The sequence below is a fragment of the Alligator mississippiensis genome, chromosome 6, assembly GCF_030867095.1.
Source record: "Alligator mississippiensis isolate rAllMis1 chromosome 6, rAllMis1, whole genome shotgun sequence".
In the NCBI taxonomy this organism is placed as follows: Eukaryota; Metazoa; Chordata; order Crocodylia; family Alligatoridae; genus Alligator; species Alligator mississippiensis.
This window is the reverse complement of record NC_081829.1, coordinates 73796060-73819244: the sequence shown is the minus strand read 5'-3', so window position 1 is coordinate 73819244 and position 23185 is coordinate 73796060. Positions and strand designations below refer to the sequence as shown.

The 23185-nt window shown below is 44.1% G+C and overlaps 1 protein-coding gene across 1 annotated transcript in view; it reads right to left on the bottom strand.

The window, feature by feature from the left end:
• CFAP46 (cilia and flagella associated protein 46) overlaps positions 1-23185 on the bottom strand; it is a 186195-nt gene that overhangs the window by 58746 nt on the left and 104264 nt on the right. The window contains exons 35-42 of the mRNA XM_059730335.1: positions 22970-23105; positions 19561-19728; positions 15944-16144; positions 14182-14288; positions 12116-12295; positions 8311-8446; positions 7121-7309; positions 4101-4289 (exon numbers count right to left, since the gene is read on the bottom strand). Coding sequence (XP_059586318.1) covers positions 4101-4289; positions 7121-7309; positions 8311-8446; positions 12116-12295; positions 14182-14288; positions 15944-16144; positions 19561-19728; positions 22970-23105 — 1306 coding nt within the window. The remainder of the gene's footprint in view (positions 1-4100; positions 4290-7120; positions 7310-8310; positions 8447-12115; positions 12296-14181; positions 14289-15943; positions 16145-19560; positions 19729-22969; positions 23106-23185) is intronic.

Below are 23185 nucleotides of genomic sequence, written 5' to 3'. Positions count from 1 at the left end.
TCCTGCACCCTCAGCAAGGCTCCTTTTAAGTACATCTAGCTTTCCTAGACTCCTCTCCCCCTCAGTTTGGCTTCCCAAGGGATCCTGCCCATGAGTTGAAGTTGAAGTCTGCTTTTCTGAAGTCCAGGGTCTTTACTCTGCTGCTCTCCGTCCTTCCTTTCCTCAGAATCCTGAACTCAATCATCTCATGGTTATTGCTGTTCAAGTTACCGTACATTACGACATTCCCCACCAATTCTTCCTGGCTTGTGAGCAGCAGGTCAAGAAGAGCATGGTCCTTAGTTGGCTGCTCCAGCACTTGCACCAGGAAGTTATCCCCAATACACTCCAAAAACGTCCTGGATTGCCTGTGCACTGCTGTATTGCCCTCCCAGCAGATGGCAGGGTGACTGAAGTGCCCCCATGAGAACCAGGGCTTGTGACTGGGAAACTTCTGTTAGCTGTTTGAAGAAAGCCTCATCCCCCACTTCCTCCTGGTCTGGTGGTCTGTATCAGACACTCACCACAACATCACCCTTGTTGCTCTCCCCTCTGACCCTGATCCAGAGACTCTCAACAGACCTATCTCAAGCTTCATACTGGAGCTCTGAGCAATCATATGGCTCTTTTACATAGAGTGCAACTCCTCCTCCTCTTCTCTCCTGCCTGTCCTTTCTGAACAGTTTGTACCCATCCATGAGAGTGCTCCAGTTATGTGAGCTATCCCACCAAGTGTCTGTTATTCCAATCATGGCATAGTTCCATGACTGTGCAAGGACTTCCAATTCCTCCTGCTTGTTTCCCAGGCTCTGTGCATTTGTGTACAGGCATGTGAGGTAACTAGTTGATTGCCCTGATTTCTCAGGAAGTATGAGAGCACCTCCCCTCTTGCCTCCTGCTGCTTGCTCTTTCTCCATGTCTCCCAATTCCCCATTTACCTCAGGGCTTTGGTCTCCATTCCCTAGCAAACCTAGTTAAAACCCTCCTCACTAGGTTAGCAAGCCTGTCTGCAAAGATGCTCTTCTCTCTTTTCATCAGGTAGATCTCATCTCTTCCCAGCAATCTTTCTTCTTGGAAGAACATCCCATGGTCAAAGAAGAGAAGAGAGGGGAAATTGTTACGTCTCAGCTCTGTGTTCTTGGGCAACCCTGGCACAGGATGCAGTCTGTCTGACTCACAAAGGACTCACCCCCCCCTCCCTTCCCTCCTCCTCTACCTAAATGAAACTGATTAAGATGCAGTGAGAGACGCACCTAAAAACCTTGCCAGATAAGGGTGATAAGAGTGAAACAACTGCCCTAGGTCTCATTTGCATCTGAGATGGAACCAGATGACCATTCATTTACATGAGAGATGGAAAGCAGAAAGCCTGAAGCAGAGACTGCAGTGAATTCTGGGACCAGAGAAGCAGGAGAGCACTGCATGATGGGGAATCTGTGCTTCCAATGTTAATCAACCCATGTTCACACACACCCAGCTCAGCATTTATCAGACCAGTTCTAATCTGGATTTGCTAAGGACTTTTCCCCCCCCAGACACACAGACACAGCTCTAAGTTTAATAGGCATCTCGGGCCGTACATTCCCTGGTCCCACTATGGGAGGCCTATTTAAACTTGATTGACTAAAACTCGGTTGCCGGGTTAGGGAATGCTGAGGCAAGAGACCGAGTCAGAGGGGGTATGGGCAACATTTGAACAATGGTTAAGGGTTCATCACAGCATCCAGCCTGCTGGAGCCCTAATCCCAGGTGTTGTCATATCTTTCCCGAGACGACTGGTGGGAGTCCTCTCCACAAAAGGTTATAAGCACCCCAATAATTGTCTTAAGTCTGTTAAAAGACTATAGTAAGATCTGGAAAAGTCATGCTAAGCTGAGGCTTGTGCACCACAAGTAAAAATCCACAATCCTGATGCTGCAAGCTATCTATTGTTCCTGAAGAAACCATGAGATATCCCATCAGTATATCTGCCATCCATAGGAATTTCAAGCTGGCTCCCAAGTATTTGGGTTACTCCCTAATCTTAAGTGTTTCCTGATTATCAGTCAGTTTCCTGAGATGGTCCAAACCAGATAACCCCTTGTCAATAGAAAAGACAATGATTTACACTACTTAGGGTGCTTTGAAGCAGCTGAACTGAGGGTATAAAAATCTGTAAGTGTGTGCGCTTAAAAAAAAGAAAGAAAAAGAAGTAGAAAAAGGGGAAAGAAGGAGAAGAAGAAAGAAGAAAACTCCTGTGCTGACACCATCCCCTGTCGTTCTTGGGACGCTGGAAGAACAGATCATCTCTCTCTTCAAGGATTGTGCTACGGACTGTGCCTGTCAGCTTTGCAGCCTGAGTACTGTGGACTAGGTGAGATCCCAGCGTCGTCTCTCTTCTTTCTAGGCATAAACTTCTGAACCTGAACTGTATCAGTTAAGCTTGAGCTAAGTTTCCCCAAATACTTAGTGAAACCAGGGTAGTATTGTCATTGTTTGTGTTTGGTTTTTTTTGCATGTCTATTACTACTAGTACTATTATATATTTCATATGCTTAGCAATAAATAACTTTTATAGTCAAACTGGTAGTAATTGGGTATATTTTTCCTTCTCTGCTTCTCTTTCCTCCCGGGCTCTGCAGCAACGCTTCTTTTACCTATGCTAAAGATCCCTGTGAAGCCTAAATTATTGTGGGGTCTGCTCATCAAGAGGCCAAAGACTGGGACGTGCTGAGTTTGAAACACAGAAGGGGATCAGATTGTACAGGCTGATTGACCCAGTTTGACTCAGACGTGCCCTTATGAACTGAATGCCCATGTCAGCTGGACACCCAGCTGGATTCAGAGGGATTCTGTTCTCCTGTGTGCTTGTGTCTGACTGCATTTTATTGTTGCTCTTATGAACTGATTCTTGGCATGTGAGGGGGTCAGCCTGTCCATGCTGATCAGCCCGGCCAGGTCAGGCGTGTCACGTTAGTGTGTGTGTGTTTGTGTGTATGACTGATTTGGTGACTGGAGAAACCCAGTCCCATTGAGATTGAGTCCTGCAAGATAGCTCCACTGGGGGTGAGGGCTTGCAGAAGGGAGAAATACAGCTCCATATAATAACACAAGCAGCACATTGACAGAATCACCAAGACCCTAGAAACTATCCATAATAAATGAGCACACCCCAAAGTAATGGGCAAATTTGGTAACAAAATGCTATTTGATTCTATCTGGTTCTGGGCCCATCTGCCCCGCACCCACTGCCAGGGGTGCTGGATGGAGCAGGTAGGGTCTCCATGTAGTCCAGCCTGGAACCGCTGCAGGCAGGGTGTGCTCACCTGGGCGAATGGGATGGGGCTGTCGGCCGGTGGGGAGTAGTATCTGGGAGCGGAATGAGGGCAGGGGTAGGACCAGGGCTGGGGAGGTGACAGCAAGGGACTGGAGCCCAGGACAGATCCACATTCTGCTCCTCCATGTCCTTGTGATGGGCATGGCTTTATGCCAGACCCTGTTCCCATGCTGTCACAACCCTTTGATTCCACCCCCCAGCCCCAGACCTGCCTGTCCCGCTCACAGATGCCGCTACCCGCCCATCCATGGCCTCATCCCATCTGCCTGGCTGAGTGTGCCTGACCCACAGGGATCTTGGGCCAGTCTACATGGAGACCCCAGTGATCCACTTGCCTGCTCCATCTGAAACCCCCAGCAGTGGGTGTGAGGTGGACAGGTTGGGGCACCTGGGCAGCAGGGCTGGGTCCAGCAGCAGTGGCAGAGACACTGGCAGCATAACCAGGAGCTGCTGCCATGGGGGCTGCCAGGAAGTCGAGTCTGACTGCCGCACCACACCTGCCCTTGGTGCCATGCCAGCCAGCCCCATGGACTACGGTTCCTGGTGTGACCAAAAGCCATGTGTGGGGTTGGGGTGGGCCATGCTCTGTGCCAAGTGGCGCCTCTGCAACCTGGGGGCAGCAGGACTAGCCGTACATGCCACTACCCAGACTGCCCCCTGTGTCTGGGCTGGGTGGGGCCCGAGGGACCTGCCACAGGCAGGATGGAATCACTTGGCAGGCTGAATCTACCCCATGAGCCATATTTTGTCCACCCCTGATTTAATATCTATAAGTAGCAACTAACAACTGAGAAAAATATCATACCATAATATTTTCCTTCCAGCAAGTATCTGAGTGTAGGGGGTCCGCTTTAACAGCAAGTAAATGCAGAGTTTTCCCAGTGAGATAAAGGTGTTTGGCTTTGATGTCAGGACAGCCTGCATAAAGACTCTGTAGGCTTACTAAGTGAGCCAGTGCAATGTGCCCCACAGTCTGCCTCATATTTATCCATCCCTAGTAAAAAAAAAAAAAAGTTATATCAACTTATACGTTCAAGTATAAAATAACCATTTCTTAGAAATTATGAATTAAGGAATAATTAACAAATGTACAGTCCCCTTTAACTTGAAAAGTTAATTATTGGGTTTGAATATGAATTAATTGATTCTATTTCAGATAACTGTTTCCAGTGGAAAAAAGACTGCTTCAGTTCTTTTCTTCCAACTGTTTTTGAAGCCTGAACCATTAATAGAGAATTAAACCAGAAAAAAAAGATAATTTTGGAAGCTTAAATATTATCTAGAAAGGAAAATTCTAAAATTACTAGTACTGGAAACTTATTTCCTATATTTGCTTTTCAAAAGCATGCAAATAGGGTTCTTTAATAATTTTGAAGAAAGAAGAAATTGTTATGATCATCTTATTTGACCTACTTAACTAAGAGCACTGAATTTCACCAAGGTATTTAAGCCTGTACATGTGGTTCAACCAGGGATGGGCAAAATACAGCCTGAAGGCCGGATCCAGGCCAAATGACTGGATCCATCCCACAGCTGTCCTTGCAGTGCTCCGCATGGGGCTGAGTGTCACCCACTTTTGCCAGGTCAGCCTGCTCCATGCTCCTGCCTGCACCTGCTGGCCCAAGCCCCAGCATATGTAGCTTCCAGGGGGCTGTTCCCAGTGCTTTTCTGCTCTCTCCATGCCTCCAGTGGGAGCTGCCCAGCTGAAGCTTTCCCTTTGTCTGCCTGGAGCGGCACAGAAGGGGTAGGAGCAGGACAGAGGAGCTGTCACTGAAGGCAAGGGGAACAGAACAACACTCGGCCAGCTACAGCTACACTGGGAGCAACCCCACTGGAAGCTGTGCGCACTGGTTGGGGCCTGGACTGGCAGGGCTGTTCTGCTCCCCTCACCTCCAGCGGCAGCTCCTACCCCCTGCTGTGCTGCTCTGGGCAGCTGGGTGGGGGGAAGCTTCAGCCAGGTGGTTCCCACTGGAGACGAGGGGAGCAGAGCAACATCTGACCGACTGCAGCCACGCTGGGAACAGTCCGCCTAAAGATTCACACTGCCTCGGGCTGGGGCCAGGCTGACGAGCAGCTCTGCTGCACGTGCCCCCTGTCTACTTTTCCCTCTCCTCACCTCCAGCTGGCTCCCAGGACCTAGTGCTCAGGCAGGCCCACATGCACAAACCCTGCCTCTCCCCCACACCTCCTGACAGGGCAGGGCATGCAGGAAGCAGATTGCAGTTTGGCCTGATCCCCAGTCATGAGCTGTCCCCACCCTGTAACCTGGCCCCAAGATCCTGGCCTTCCTACCTGTCCTGCTCCCAAACACTGCTCCCCACCTGCCCAAAGCACCATAGGGAGTTTTGGTGAGTTGTTGCATGCAGGGGAGGAGGGGGATGACCTGGCCTGTGACAGCTCATGAAAACTTTCTATGTGGCCCTCAGGTCCGAATAATTGCCCACTCCTGGGTTAAACTATAATGTATATATATGGTAGAAAAATGTCCTAGGTTGGGGCGCTCATGGTTTTGACCCTGTGGGCCAGATAAACAGGGCAGAGCCAGTCCGCAAGCAGGATCAGGCTTCATGCTGCCCCCACGCTCTGGGATCAGGCCCTGGGTTAGTCCTGCTCAGACCCTGTGCATCAGGACTGAGTCCTGAACTGCCCTAGTGCCAAATATAGTACTGGGGGCTGAGCATCCCTGTCCTAGATTAAGTGACAGAATCCACTGCAATCCTAGCTAAGTTGCTCTGAATAAGATAACTGGAAAACAAACAACTTACTGCAAAGTCAATGTGGGCAGGGAATTAAGATACATCAACTGTTCCATGTAAGTGCTTGTGTGCATGCTCTTATAAATGAAAAGATAAGCCAAGGAAGCTTACTTCTTTCACTGACTCTTAAAATGGAGAAAATGTAGTTTCCCTTTTCCTTGAGAATAAACTAATGTCCCCAATTCACCCCATTGAATTTGCACCTCATTCAAGTCTAAATTTGTCCCACTTCTGCTTCCAGCCATTAGTTTATTACCACATTCTGAAACAAGTCTCAGTGGAGTGTTTGTGGACTTGGTTTACTTCACACTCTCACTAACTGGGCTAGCAAAGACAGTCCAGATTCTGAAGTGCTAAATCAATGTAGATCTATACTTATATGGAACTATGCCTATTTATAACATCAGAGAACTCAGCTGAAATATTTGATGCTTTTAGATCTTAGTTCTCTCAACTCTACGTAGTAAGCACAACGCATGGTGAAGTGGGCACCCAGTGATGTCATACTTATAAAAATTTACAGAAGACAGTAGGAGCTTTTGATAAAAGAATAAGATGGGAAATGAAGTACAATGTTCACATGTGGAGAAGAGAGTACCATTTAATAGCAAATGTACAGGTCAATATGAAGATACAGAACAGTTTCTTCCAACTCCTGCTCCTGACAATGAACTGTAATCTTTGTGCCCAAATGGCATGTCTCCACAAGACAGAGAATGTCCAATGTTACAAGCAGCTGGTATAAGCATAGACTTAAATATTCCAATAGTCAAATGAAAGGTCTGTTGACCCTTCTTCTCTTTAGGTTTTATTAAACAAGAGGAAACCCTGCAGAGGAATTTCCTTTAGACCATGACTGTCCTACTCATGGCCTGTGGAATACAGTACAGTTGCGGGGAAAGAGGGAAAGGGTGTGCCCATGCAGTGCATGGCTTCAGGAGTACCTGGCATGCATGGGTGCAGTTGGCACATCCTATGACCCCTAGCCAATTACAGGTTGGACTGCCCTTTTCTAGACTGTCACCAGGATGTTTTCTTTAGTAGAACATAATCATAGGAAGAAACTTACCTGTTCCACAGAGGCACTATGAGGTGTTAACCTAACAAATTCTTCAACAATTTTAGTAAGTGATCCCTCTCTCAGTTCTTTCAGCTTTTTTTCTGTATTCACAAGATGAAGAATATCCAAAATTATTTCCACAAGTCTTAGCTTCATGTTAGCAAGTTGTCTCATTAATGGAATACTGATATTTTTTATCTGAAATATAAGAAAACAGAAAAAGTAAGCAATTCTAGAGCCTGGTGATTTTCTATCAGCTGAAGGGAGAACCACAAGGAGACCTGCACAGGAAGATGACAAGCTGAAATGATTGCTAAGTGAAGTATAATGGAGCTTTGGGACAAACCCAGATACAATTATTTACCAAAGCCTAGACTGAACAACTTTTCTATTTAGCCAATGCCTGGATGAAGAATAAGTATGAGGCTTTATATTTCTGAACCTAAATCTGACACTCCCTCACAGAAAGAGGTAAAGCTCTAGTTTAGTCTAGACTCCCTAGATTTCTGTCTGTATTTCATAAAGGATTTAAAAGTTACCTATTCGGAGAGAGATAAAAGCAACCAAAAAAACAGAATGATACAATTTATCTATAATTTAGAGGAATGACACTTCCACAAGAAATACAGGGACCTCAGCTCTGTCATGAGGTGGAATACTACTACCAGCTCTTCCAAGTTAACTAACTGCAATATACTAAAATAATAAACTGTATATTTTTTCCAATTGCTAAAGGAAATTCTAAACCTAAATCTAACACTTGTAGTTACTGAAAAGACTACAAAAGTAACAACATTTGTAACTAAGATAACAGAGTAGACAGGAGACTGTTTGGCTCTTTGGCAAGGGTTTGTCAGCGAGAACAAAGTGGAAGTTGAAGTTGTTCTCCCTTTATGCATAGCCACTAATAAGCATTGTTGGTAAGAACATTCCCCAAAACACAGAGAGTGCTCAGGTGCACTATGAATGGGATTCACACACCCAAAAACTTAAAGAACAGAATGTTGAGCTGTACCTTTTAGAATAACCTGACATAAGAGTATACAACTGGTCTCAACAATATGCCGGATTACTGAAGTGCGAATAATACTGCACATGGGTATATCTTCAGGTTTATGGCCTAAATTTCAATTTTGCCAATATAGGCAAATCACTAATCTGAAAAGTATATTTTTGGATACATATCAAATGTCATGTACCTCCTGAACAGAAAGTAAGCTACAAACATTGTGAAATAGTTCCTCTTTTTCAGACACTGCTCTCTGAGTTAATGTGTAGGCATCTAGATAGTGATGATGTTTTTCTTCTTCATCTCTTGTGTATTTTGCAATCAACCTTTAAAAAAAAAATCAGAGTCTTACATGAGGATACAAGTACAAAAATGACTGATTTTTATGGTGTTACAAATTTTGAACATGCTTTATGGAAAACCTGTTTTGATTGTTTGTATTTCTAAATGCACTGACAAAAAACCTAAGTACAGTAAAAGCTTTGTTAATCTGGCATGAGTGGGGTAAGGGGGGTGGTACAAATTCCAGTTATCTGAGTTATACCAGCCCCAGCCCACAGTGGCAGTCCACCCCACCCTGTGCAGATCCCTTTCCCCTCCCCCACAGACTCCCAGCAGCTCCTCTACCGGCAGCATTACTAACTAATGTAAACAACAGAAATACTTGATGTGCATGCTGGACAGACTCGGCAAAGATTCCGGTTGCTAAAGTGAGAATTTATATTGGGGGATATTGAAAATTCCGGTTAACACAGCTTTTACTGTTTTTACACATTAAAGTTTCAAAGCTCAGCTCCTGCACCAGCTGAACTTCCTTTTGCACTCATGTAATGCAAGGGGCACTTAAAGTTGTTCTGAACAGATATCTGGCATCTCCACTTTAGTGGGAGATCCCCTAGGAACATAAGGCTAGCATAACTGGATCTTCCCTTAGCCTCTGCATAGAGCAGGGGTAAGCAACCCCTGGCATGGGAGTCAGAGTATAGCATGCAAAGACATTTTGCTTGGCATGCACATCTCCGGGCAGATGGCGAGGAAGGGGCAGGGGCTGTGCTGCCACAACAAGTATCAGGCCCCTGGCACTCTGATATCTTACAAATCAAGGTTGCAGGCATTTTGGGTACTCTGCCCCAAAATGTTGGTGACCTCTGGCATACAGTGTGCAGGAAGGGCTCAAAGTCAGAGCACACTATGTTTTTGCAGGCACTAGCTATAACAGCCTGTAGTGAACTTTTCCAACAATTTTCATTAAACATGCAACTGAAATCAAGGACAATAAGAAGTCCATCTATAGGTACATAGGTAACAGGAGGAACACCAGTGGAAACGTGGGACCACAGCTCAATGCATCTGGACATCTGATTACCGACACCAAGGAAAAACCGAACTTCTGAATGAGTACTTTACATCTGTATGCCGCCAGTCTAAGAGTGATAGCCTGATAAATGCAAATATGACACAGAATAGCCACAGTAACAAGAGTCAATGTAGAGCTGGTGAAAGAACAGCTAAAGATGCTGGATACCTATATGTCAGCAGGACTGGATGAGTGCAGAACGAATTAGCTGAAGTCATCTCAGGACACCTGGCAAACCTCTTTGAGAATTTGTAGCACACAGGAGAGGTCCCAGAAGACTGGAAGAGGGCCAATGTTGGGCCCATCTTCAAGGAGAGGACCCAAGGAATTACAGGCCGATCAGCCTGACCTCAATTCCAGGAAAAATATTCTAAAAATTTCTCAAGGAGTCCATATGCAATAAGTGAGTAGAAGGCAAAATTCTGAATGACAGCCAGTATGGTTTTGTCATGGGTAGGTCATGTCTAACCTCATCTCCCTTCTACAACCAGTTTACACACCACCTGGATAAAGGAGATGAGGTCAACATCATTTACTTGGACTTCAGGAAGGCCTTGGACTTGGTGTCACATGAGTCTCTCAAGGTAAAACTGGCAGACTATGGACTCAACAATTCAACAGTCAGATAGATGGGTGGGGAACTGGGTGCGGGGTTGGACCCAGGGAATACTAATAGACGGATCGTTATCAACCTGGTGGTAGGTAGCCAGTAGGGTCCCCCAGGGTTCGGTACTTAGATCAGAGCTTTTCAACCTTTTTATCAATGATCTGGAGGTAGGGTGAAAAGCACACTGGCAAAGTTTGCCAATGACACTAAACGCGGCCACGCATCAGGGTAGGCTAATGATCCAGGTGAACCTAGACACATTAGTCAGGTGGGAGGACCAGAATCAGATGCTGTTCAACACTGAAGTGTAAAGTGCTCCATCCGGGGAGGAAAAATCCGCAACAAACTTAGAGGCTTGGTAGTGCTACGCTAGCTAGCATCACGTGTAAAAAATGAATGTGAGGTGCCAGTGCGATGCTACAATTAGCAGATCAAACAATACACTGGCATGCATCAACCAATGCATCTCAAGCAAAACTAAGGAAGTTATCCTCCCACTCTACTCAGCATTGGTGAGGCCGTAGCTGGAGTACTGCATCTAGTTCTGGGCGCCACACTTCAAGAAGGATGTGGAGAAGCTTGAGAGAATCCAAACAAGAGCCACTCATATGATTAGAGGCCTGAACAGCAAGCCATACAAGGAAAGGCTAACAGATATGAGACTGTTCATCCTAGAAAAGAGAAGACTTTGGGGGGATTTGGTGGCAGCTTACAAATATATCAGGGGTGAGCATTAGGGGCTAGGTGAACAACTATTCACCAAAGAGTCCCAGGGGAAAACCAGGAGCAACATTCAGAAACTCCTAGAAGGTTTCAGACTGGATATAAGGAAAACTGTTTCATGGTTCATGTGGCCAGACTCTGGAATAGACTCCCAGTGGAGGTGGGGCAGGCACCTACCCTGGAGATCTTCAAAAGGAGACTGGACGCACACCTTGCTGGGGTTATTTTACCCCAGCAGTCTTTCCTGCCTAGAGCAGGGGGGCTGGACCCAGTGATCTCACAAGGTCCCTTCCAGCCCTAAACTTCTGTCAATCTGTGAATTTATGTCCTGTACCTTAACCTGGTATGGGCTTCATTATGGGCAGGTCATGCCAGACCAACCTCATGTCCTTCTCTGATCAGGTTACATCTCAAGCAAGGCTAAGGATGTCATCCTCCTGCTCTACTCGGCCCCGGTAAGACCACAGTTGGAGTTCTGCATCCAGTTCTGGGTGCCACACTTCAGGAAAAGATGTGGAGAAAAATTGAGAGAAACCAAAGGATTAGAGGCCTAGAGCCCAGGTCATACGAGAAGAGGCTGAAAGACTTGGCACTGTTCATCCTGGAGAAGAGAAGAGTCAGAGGAGACTTGGTGGCAGCCTATAAGTACATCAAGGGCATATATCAGGGTCTGGGGGAACAGCTGTTCACCAAGGCCTCCCAGGGGAGGACAAGAAATAATGGGCACTAGCTGGTTGAGGATCGCTTCAGGCTAGACATAAGGAAAAACTTCCTTACGAGTCGAGTACTGAGGGTTAGGAACAGGCCCCCCGCAGAGGTGGTACAGACACTCACCCAGGCAGTGTTCTAAAAGTATCTTCACACCCATCTTGCTGGGGTCATCTGATCACAGCAGTTTTTCCTGCCCAAGTGCAGGGGGGCTGGACCCAATGATCTGTAAGGTCCCTTCTAGCTCCTAACAACAATGAAACTATGAAACTCTTACTAAGGGATGCTTCAGCTACTAGCCTATCCTAAGAGTGGGGAAGCCAGAAGGTATTTTGGAGATCTTGGTGTTCAGTTTCAAAGTCAGTGCAGCTTACCATAAAACTTGTGAGAGCAGATGCACATGCAAAGGAGCAATAACTCCTTCACTTTGCTGTATTGGTGGTTCCATCAAGAGTGAGAATGTGGCCCCCCAAATCAGGATATAAAATAGATTATATTATTAGCCCCCCCTCATTTTTCATACCTAAAATCTAAACCTAAATCACACAGTGTGGCTTAAGGACGATATAACAAAATTTGCCAGCAAATGTATAGGTTTACCTGTGAATATTTGCACGTTCTTGTAGGATTTCAGCGCTGTGGTCTTTATATCCATAACGATGGAAGTCATCCTCAATTTGAATTAATTTCTCATACAATTGTAGTATACTTGTTAACTGAGAAGACTCGGCATTAATTTTCATGTAATCTTGGGCAAAATTTATTTGAATAATTGTTTTCCTATGGAAAACAGGAATACAGGTTAACATTGGGATAAGAGTTCTGAAAAACAGCTCAAGTATTATCCCAATATTTGTGCTGAGATCTGCTGTATTATATTGCTATATGTTCCCTTTTCAATTTTCAGTTAACATAATTTGTAACTGACCTGAAGGAAGATATCACTTATTTTTAAAAAATGATATTAACGTAATCTAAAAAATTACACCAAAATAAAAGAAAGGCCTCCTTAATAGGTTCTTTACTCTTCCCTCTTTAATCCCAAAATTATACAGCTTTGCAAAGAAAATGGTGTGCAACCTTTCTCCTTCACTTCTCTTCCCCAACACACACATTTCACCGTCTATAATGTAAATCCTTCCAAATAATATGATGTAAGAGGTATAACACACAGTAAAATGATTTTGTATTTCACTCTCAACAAATCTAGTGTTTAAAACAAGAAGGGCTTCCGGGATTACTCTAATTCAGACAACTCATAATTATTGACATTGCAGTTAATGCAGGCAACTGAGTTATCTTTAAGTAAGTGAGGTCTACTACTGGAAGAAGTCTATCCATGGCAATACAGAACCCTGTGTCTAATTTACCCTGTTCTTTGGGGTAATTTACCCTGATACTGCAGTGAAACATCTCCCAGTAGATAATACAACTCACTTATAGCTAGTTCATGTTATAGCAACCTTCCAGGGCAGTCTGCATTGTAGACATGCCTTTGGATTATAATGTTGAGAAGAAGGCTTTCAAAATCTCTGACTTGAATATTACCACTGTCAGTTCAGACAAAGCAGATCTCAGCCACACAGGGAAAACCATATAGGAAGTTAAGAGTCACTTAACTAGGCTATATATAATACACAAAAATAAGAAAGAAGAATGAATAAACAGAAACAATATTAAAATAATTTACTTAAGGATAAAACACTTAAACATATGTAGAACACCACAAATTAAAACTGGGTTGAATAACTGAAGAATAATTACAGGAATAACCTATATTTTTTTATAAGGATATGAATTATTTCTTACCCCAAATTTCTGGGCCAGATTCTCCATGAATATTTAAATAGCAAGGGAGAATCTGAGAGGTGACAACAGTCAAACCCACATCGTATGCTGCTGTTTGCTTCCCAGTGAGAAATCAGCATCTTTAAACTAAGCTCTCAGACCTTCATTACAAGTACAGACTGGTTGTGTCTACATGAGTGGTAGACTGCGTAGTAACTCCCGATACTGCGCAGTACCATTGCTGCAGGGTTTTTTTCCCTGATGCTACTATGCAGTATCATTGCTGCACGGTTAGCACCCAGTGCAGTAGTGTCTCATGTAGATGTGCCAGCTGAATTAGAAATGTAGCTGTACAGGAAAAATCTATTCTCTACCTTGATGGGGACTGACTTAAGTTTCTCAACAGGAAATATTTTAGAACGTGGGTCTCGTGAGCTTAATGTTATACAGCCAACACAATATTCTGTGGCACATAAGCTACATGGTGACCTCCTTTAAAAAATCCATAACCTTGCTGTAATTTAAATGCCAAAATCAGTAATAGTACACAGGCTCACTGGTTAGGCCATGGGAATGGGTGGCAGGATTCAGACTGTACCAGATGTCTTAACCAACCTTTATAAAAATGTAAATAGAGGGAAGTGTTTTTGAGGTTGTTCAGAAGGATGCAACAGACATGCAAAGCAGGTAGTGGGCAAAACTGTGATAGATATATGAAATTGTATATAAAGACATAAAACATTTTCAGAATGGCTAGAAAAATTTTATAATATCTAAACTAACTAATGCTTTTCTCCTCGAAAAGCAACATAACTCACACCATAGAAAATGTCAATACTACAAACATAACACAAACATTTTACCAGAGAAAAATTTACCTTGCTTCCAGGGAGGTAATCATAAAACCCAGTTCAGACTCTCTGTTAGGTCTCTCCACTAATATGGATCTGAACACATTTATGTTTTTTTGCAAAATTCTGCAAATCTGCAAATAATACCATAATTATTAGAACTGTCTTTTTATTTCTAAGTAATTTTAAATATTATTTTAGATTGTCCACTTGTGCAGAAAATCTTTATTATATTCTCCTAAAATTTTTGAGACTATCAAGTTTTTCTTGAATCATTTCTTGAATAATTTCCATACACTCTAAACAGTACAATCTAATTTAATAGTTGTACACAAGTTCTCTCAGGGCTTGACTCTGGTCATCTTCCTCTGCTTGAGTTTCCTCATTATTCCAAAGTTAGGCCAGGTGTGTACTACAGACTTTTGCTGATATACCTATGTTGATCGGGAATGTAACAAGGTGCGATTTCTGACTGACAAAAAAACCCAAACAAAAAACAAACAAACAAACAAACCCCCCAAAAACCATGGAAAAAAGGCCCTAGTGCAGATGTAGTTAAGTTTTGCCAACACAGTTATTATGCTGGTTGGGAATATGAAAACGTTATGGCCCTAGTAGACGTAACTATAGCAACTGTATGTACATGTAGTTATATCATTAAAAACATCCTTTTGTCAGTACAGAAGCAGCAAAGAAATTCTTTTGTGGTCAAAGCTGTACCTCCAATAGGGAGGATTTGCCAGTTTCTCTCTACTGGTACAGTCATATTTGAAAACCAGTCTAAACACAAATATAAGGTAGAAGACCTAATTTTATATAATCGGAAGTGCTAAAATGTAGCAGTCTGTAAGTTTGACAAAAGCTATTAGGAAAAAAAATTACAAAACTTTTGTTGTCTTTAAAACAAGTCTTTAATCGCTTCAGACATAAATAGGCATCAAAGTGTGATGAGGTCTTCATCAAAGAAAAGATTATATTTTTCTAAGTTTCCATGAGACAAAAAAAAAAAACACTTTTATTTAGAATATTACCTTTTAAACCTGTGCAATCAGAAACTCATGTAACTGCTATAATGGCACTGAAATTTGCGATATGTTAGCTCATGTCTTAAGGGTTATACAGTCAATGGATTTTTTATAACCACTGTAGGAAAAAAAAATCTTTGACTCAAAAAAAATTACCTCTGTGAAAAATGAGAATTAGGAATACGGTTTCCATTTGGTGCAAAAGTGAATTTCTATTCATGTTAATAGGAATTAGGCACGTGCATCACATGGAAGAGAAAACAGTCATATAAAATTGCAATGCAACTTGTTTTACTATGACAAAGGATTTATAAAAATAGTTTGTCAAGCCATAGATCACAGGTGGTGCTAGTGCTTTTTATATACTTATCAAATAGCATCGCCTTACTTATTCCCTCCTGCTCTCTCTTTTCCTTTCTCTTTCTGACCAAACCACAAGCATTCTAATTTGGCAAATCAGATCATTGGATTTCACTTTTGCGTGCTAAATGATAATTGTTATGTAATTAGAAAAAGTATAACACTTACAACATACAGCTATGCTAAGCAGTGAGCTTTATCTGACGTTAAACCATCAAAACACCACTTGTTTGTAAATGTCTGGGAATTTGTTGAGGATGGGAAGAGAGAGAACAAGAACAGCATTATATTTTAAATATATTATTTTTAGTTCATAAGTTAAAAGGTTACATAGCACAATTCTTATATAATTAAAACTATATACTATCTCAGGCAAGTGAACAATAGCCACGTTATTTTCTTACCACTTCCTCTTTTTCTTCCTCATCTTTCCCTAGAACTGCCTCTATGAGACTCAGAGTGCTATTGTACCAAAACCATTCCTTTCCTCCTATGTTCTGTGCTTTCTCAAGCAGTGCCTTTGCTTGCCCATAGTTCTTTTCTAGGTTAGCCAGTACAGCAAGTAGATATAAGCACCTTGACACAGCACAACCATCATTCAGCTCCTAGAGTGGAAGAAAGGAGTATTTCAAATATAATTAAGAGATCTCACCTTTTCCTATTAATGGTTAGGATGGAGCTACAAAGCACAATGCAGTCTTATACAAAGAATGAGCCAGGTCTGAATAAGTTACCATGGATATGAGAAGTAATACAGCTGTGCCTGTACAACTAAACCTTACTGAGAAGCAAGGTGTACAGTCAAGGCAGTGTGCTGCATTATGCTGTTTCTGGTATTCTCTCAGCTGTCCCAAGTTTATCTGCACTGCACTACATTGTGATGTGCAGACTGATCCTCTGGGTTATGTTTTTAGAATGAAACGTGAAGTCTGTGGGAGTTTCTGCATGTATCTGCAGGCTGAATTTACTTTTTAGTGTTCATATTACTTCCTAGCTTATCAATGCAGGGTCAGAAGTAAAATGGTTTGTGCTACTTTTAGGGCACTGACAGACATGGAGGGAAAAAAAAATTGCTGTACTGGAAGTAGCAGCATGTTGATTTGACCAGGTTCTATAGTGTCTGTACAGATCGTGTGCTTCAGTGGGGCTTTTTGGTGCTTTAATCTAAAGTTGAGTCAATCAATTCTTAGATAAAAGCACCAAAAAATCCCTACTAAAGCACCTGATGTCTATGGGCATTAGGAAAGCCAGGTGCAACTAAAGTGCCGCCTCTTCTGGGCACTCACTGGGCTCGGCGTGGAGCATGCCAAATAAAGTAAAGTGCCATTTTTTCCCTCCCACATCTGCAAGCAGCCTTAAATCTTGAACTTCTTTTCAGTTCAGCCTTATAATCCTGGTGGATGTTACACTTAAAATGTGATCAGTCAGTTAATCATATCCATGGGCGACTGGTGCCACCTGTCAGGAGGGGCACATGCCTCCCCAGCAACCAGTCAGCAAGTCTCCTGTGGCAAAACTCACTGACTGGGAAGTGGCTGCAGTGCTCCTGGAAGTGGCCACGGCGCTCCTGGAAGTGGCTGCAGTGCTCCTACTCCCCAGCTGGCACTCGCAGGGGGGGGACTAGCACTCCCACCTGCCCCCTCCACCCACTGCCTAAGCAGGGAGTGTAGCCTGTCTGCTTTGAGGACTTGAAAAAATTTCCTTGGAGGTTTCCATGGTGTAGTCCACCCACATTAGTGGGTGGAGGGGGTGAGAAGAGGTTGGGAATTGGGGTTGCAGCCACTCCTGCAGCACAGGATTGCTGCTCCTGTACCTCCATTTTTCAAATCCTGGATCTACCCCTGCTGGTACATGCCCAAGGCTGGGAGTATCTCATTTAACTTGGCTCCGTAGGCCTGAAAGCTGCTTTAGCAAAATAGTTAGCATAACCAATGCCATTTTGTGTTTTGATATAATTAACGGAATGAAGCAGAGCAGTGGGTCACAGTCTAAGGAAACCTTTTTGTAACTCATGTCAGAAGAAAGTTAAAGAAGATGTGTTTAACAGTCCGAAACAGCAGGAAAACAGATGACCATTGTGAAATATAAATGGTGGATATTTGTGCAAAAGGAACATAGCTTAAGCAACAACAACAACAAAATTATATATATACGTATGTATGCGTGTGTATGTATATATGTATGTATATATACACGCATACACACACATAGCTGGCTAAACACAAGTGTTGAAACTGAAGAGCTAAAAGGTATGCAACTAACTACAAAGAAAGCACGTGAGCAGAAAAGGGCAACTGGACAAATAGTGAAATGAAATTGTATCACAGCAGTCAAAACTAAGTTAAAAAACCGCACAGAACACAGGACTTGAACGTCAAGCACCATAAAAGCTGCCTAACACTGTAAGAAACAGCATAAAATGCAAACAGAGGCATCACAAATTCAGAGAAACTTGAAACCAGGATAATGATGATGACTCAGGCAAATCCTGGTGCAGTGACAAATGCCTAGTCAGCTGAACTCACTGTATCCAACAGAAGGCTGTAAGGATATCTATATGGAATGTTAGGACTTGTTAGATGTTGCATTTGAAGCCTTGCTTTAAAAAAAAATGGTGTTGCTTATGTGTTCAATAAATTAGGATTTCAGACTGGAATAGTTTGACCTATCATTTCATTTCTGTTCACCCCACCCCTTAACTAAATTTGGCACAACAGCTCCACTGTGTCCCAGAGCGGCAGCTGATCAGGACTCCCTGCTTCAGAGATATATCAGAGTAAAGGGCAGATCTGTGCTCCCAGACTCTGGGGGGCATCAGAGACCTTGGCTCCACTGCTCCCCAGAGACAGAGCTGCAGCTACTGATCAAACAGCAGCTGATCAGTGCTCCCAGCCCTGGGGGTATATTGGAGCTCTTGACCTATGAAGATCATCTGACTGGCTTGCTACTTGCTGGTGCAAGGGGAGCCTGGGATCCTGATCACAGGCTCCCCCTGCACTAGTAATATGACATGATTGGGATCTGATCCCTTATCCCACAAATGAGCTTCCTGCTGTGTCCCTCTAGCATTCCATGATTGTTGTTGGGATCCCATGGTGCCTTTTATATGAACATCTGCCAGGGGTCTTAGGTTTCTTACAGTGTTTTAAAAATAACTTCAATATTCTTGGAATAACAGCAAACTATCAGCTAAGGTGAAAATGTGAATGTATGAGACTTGTGTGCTGTTATCCCTGATTTATGGTTCAGAAATGTGCACTACTTATGCTAGGCACATCAAGAGACTGAACAGCTTCCACATCTGCTTAAGATCCTGAAAATGAAGTGGGAAGACAGCATACCAAACACAGAGGTACTGGAGTGTGCACTTAGAAACCACTATAAAGAAGAGAAGGTTGCAATGAAAAGGCCATGTCAGGAGAATGGGAATGGGCCATATCTCCAAGAATATTTTGTATATTGAGATTTGAGACAGCTCTAGAAAGCAGGGTTGCCCTCTATGATATGAAGTCATTCAACATCAATGTAGAAAGCTGAGAAGAGCGTGCAGACTCCTGTCCAATTTGGAGGGAACATCTGGCACTAGGTGCAGCTTAACATAAAGTGGCTTTAATCCAGAGGATGGATGCAAAACGCAAAAGAAGAAAGCAGCATGCTGCAAACTTGGACACAACTCAGATAACATACAGTTCTGTGAAAATTGTAACTGTGTTGCTCTTGAATTGGGCTTGTCAGCCACAAGCTGATTCATCCAGGACCTAACTAGACCTCTTGAATGTACACCACGATCCAGAGGATCAACAGTTGCCTACAATATTTTTGCAAGATTTTTTTTTACCTTCTCAGTTTAATAATGGTTTTGGTTCTGGTTAATACAAATTTAAACTCAAAAAGGGAAATTTTTATACAAAGTTTTTGCAGATTGACTATCATTACCATTAGTAATAATTCTGCCATGCTGAACATTTTTCTTTAGATTTGCTAAATGTTGCTTGATAGGTTTGAGCTACTTCTGACATACCTGAGTTGCACTGTGTGCCTCTGCAAGCAGCAGCCTTGCTGGCTGATACAAGCCCAGTTGAATGAGTACTTCAGCTTTGTCAATCCAGAGATATGGAAAAGAAAGTCCACTCAGCCCTTTTCCAGTTGCCGCATTTATCTTTAAAATCTGAAAAGTAATAAAGTATCTTCAAATTACCACTTTATTTTATAAAACTAGACTATTTCAAATTAAAATTGAAAATCTTACTTAATTTGTCAAATCTAATATTGCATTTCATATTTTATAATATAAAAATTAAATTAAACTCTAGGAGAAAATATGCTAATGGTGAGATCTGAATTTCATGAAAGACTAAAGCAGGGGTGGGCAAAATACAGCCCGCGGGCCACATGTGGCCCACAAGGCCATTCTATCCGGCCTGCGAGGCCCCTAAAAAATTTAGAAAATTAATCTTTATCTGTCTTTGGTTTCTGTCAAAAATGACAGGAACCGGGACAGTAGGACTCAAGGGAAGATTGGTGGGCTCCTGCAATAGCAGGGCCCTCCTGGGCCTGCCCCCCCAGCCAGAAGCCCCAGCAGGGACCATGTGGCTACACTGCACTGGAAACTCAGGTAGGGGGTGGGGGAAGGGCAGGGGAGGACCCCAGGCAAGGAAGGAGCCCAGGGAAAAGTGGCTCGGGGAAAAGCTGAGCCTGGGGAAAAGCGGCCCCTCTCCCACCCCGTGGCTAGTGCTCCCGGCTGCAGCCGCTCGCAGCCCACACGGGGCTGTCCTGAGTAGGCACAGGCAGCCCCACGTAGGCTGCAAGTGGCTGCAATGCAGGGCACCAGCCATGGGACGGGTGAGGGGCTACTTTTTCCCATGCTTAGCAACAGCTTGTAACCCGCAGCCAGCTCTGGGCTCGCTCGTTGTGGCTGTGCATGGCAGCAGCAGCTGTGGTCCCCCATCTTGCCACACCGGGAAGTGTTTTCTGCTGTTGTCCGCCTGGAGCTCGCATACTGGGCAGCCTAGAGGTGGTGGTAGCAAATACTGCCTAGCGCAGTGCGTGGGGGGGCTGCAGCAGCTGCAGCCACTGCCGCCACAGCACAGCCCCGCCAGGCTAGCTCAGATCCAGCGTGGGGCCCAGGCTGGCAGTGGGGGCGGGTTACAAGCTGTTGCTGAGCATGGGAAAAAGCAGCCCCTCACCCACCCCATGGCCAGTGCCCCACGCTGCAGCTGCTCGCTGCCCATGTGGGGATGCCTGTGCCTGCTCAGAACAGCCCCGCACAGGCTGCGAGCAGCTGCAGCAGGGAGCCCTGGCCATGGGGTGGGGGAAGGGCTGCTTTTCCCCCACGCTAAGCACTAGCTCATTCCCTGCCGGGGAGCAGGGTGTCGGGGTTGAACAAATGGCCCCCGCTTGTATCGCGGGGCTGGGGGGCACTGGGAGTGAGCGGGTGCCTGGGGCCAGTGCCAGTGGGGCCCAGAGCAGGGCAGCAGGGGTACAGGGTCCTGGCTGGCAGGGGCTCTATGGAGCTGGGCCAGCTCCCCGCTTTCCCTGCTGGTGCAGCCCAGCCTGGCTCCACAGACCCTTGCCAGCCTGTGCACCGCTTTGGGCCCCACTGGTGCTGGCCCTGAGACATTGGTCCCAAGATGGTGACAAGGGGGCAGGGGCACCTGTGAAGGGGTGGGGCTACCCATGCAACCCTTGACAGCTTGCCAAAACTGGGTAAGCAGCCCTCCGCCTGAAATAATTGCCAAAATAATTGCCCCTGGACTAAAGGAATCTGCATTACCAATCAGTGACGTGACACTATATAAATGAACTCAGATTAGCAAAAATAATGGCAACCTTATATGAAAAAGTTGACTTTTGTTGTCAGCAACAAAACAGTCAGAAGGACAATTTATGAAGACCTGGATGATGATATTAAGGAGATTATTAATGACACAACATAGAAGAATTCACAGGAAGGAAGAGGGCATAGGGAGAGAGTAAAGTAATGTGGAAAATAGGAAATACTTGTAAATAAAAAGGAAATAAAAAGAAATAGAAATAAAAGCATAAAAAATAGAAAGCAATAAGAATGTAACTAAGGTAAGGGAAAAACATTGCCCTGTTAAAGTAAGGTAGGGGAGAGGTAAAACAGATGAACTAATCTGTGCCAACCTCCAAAGCTGCCCGCAAGGGGGAGAGAAAATTGTCAGATAACCAAGTGAAGAAAAAATGGTATCAAGGCTGGAAACAGATGTCATCTTTGAAGTGTGATCAGCTGTACAGCAACATGCTGTGGCAGAGCTGATCTGCTTTACTGATATCTACAGATGTTGCTGGGGCGGTTGTCCTGCAGGGTTGGGCCCCTGCTGCTCCTGGGGCCTGATCTTGCAGGAAAATGACCCCAGGTTCTAGGCCCTGACTTGACACACATGGACAAGCAAGAGAAACCTCACACTTGCAGACCCTCCCCCCCATGTCAGGGTACAAGAGAATATGCCTGCAGGGGATTCCCACAGCATGTGCCTTCAAGTGCAGAGTTAGGAACTCCCATAGGGGTTTCCCCCTCCATGCTAACAGATGTGTCCCCCATGTCAGGGCATAGCAGTATATGTACACCAGGAGAATGACACTATAGGAAATTTCCCCAGTACATGTATATAGACACGGATAGGGAAACATCCATAGGGGTTTCACCCTCCACATTTGCAGACTATACCCCAACCCCAGGCACAGCAGCATGAAATGCACATCAGGTGATCCCCCTGCAGAAGACTACCCAATCCTGCCTCACCCCAACTTGCCATTGTCTTGCAGGATTGAGCCCCTGAAGCCTGCGAAGCTTCTACCTAGGGCAGCTGGAGAGTGCAGGCAGCCACAAAGCATTTGTTTGCCATAACCAAAAAGATGTTGGCTGCAAAAAGGCAGCACAAATTATGACTAGGGTCATCACTGTCACAACATTTAGGTATCTGTGCCATGACAAAGGGCTAAGAAATCTGTTTGCTCAAGTTCTGGACCACTATAAAAAATGTTAAAGTGCCATAAAGGCAATTTGTGTTTGCAAGTTTAGGCTAGAGCTCCTTTTCTTCCTACTGTATCTTTAGCACTGACACTGGGCAATCCAAAGGAAACTGTTCCTGTCAGCTGTTGCAGAGACCAGGATTGTATGGCCATATATACATACAGCTCTTGCTGTATCCTGCTGAAACCCACATCTGTTGTTCACGTTGGACAAACCCAGCTCACATGCAGGTGACATAAACCAGAGAAATCAAATGGAAGAAATCTTAAAGAGCATCTAAGAATTCAAGAAACAAGACTCCCAGAGTTTAACACTGATTTTAAAAGCAGCAGACTAATTGCCTGATTGAAACCAACAACAAACTGCAATCTTTCTAGAAAGCCAGTAAGCACAGAATCTTTATTCAATAGCATATATGTGTGGAAGTAAATTAAATAAGCTTTTCCTTTGCTGTAACTGAGTTGCTGCAGGGGCTTTCATCTGGTTTGGTATGTTCAAATGATTCACTTATTTCATCTTCCTTTGGTGGTACATTATGTTCCTTTTCCAGTGCAATCTCTTGTCTACACCTAAATTGGAAAGGGGGGGGGGGGGAGGAAGCAAATGAAAACTTATTTTTAAAAACACTTTTAAACCTGAAATGTTACTA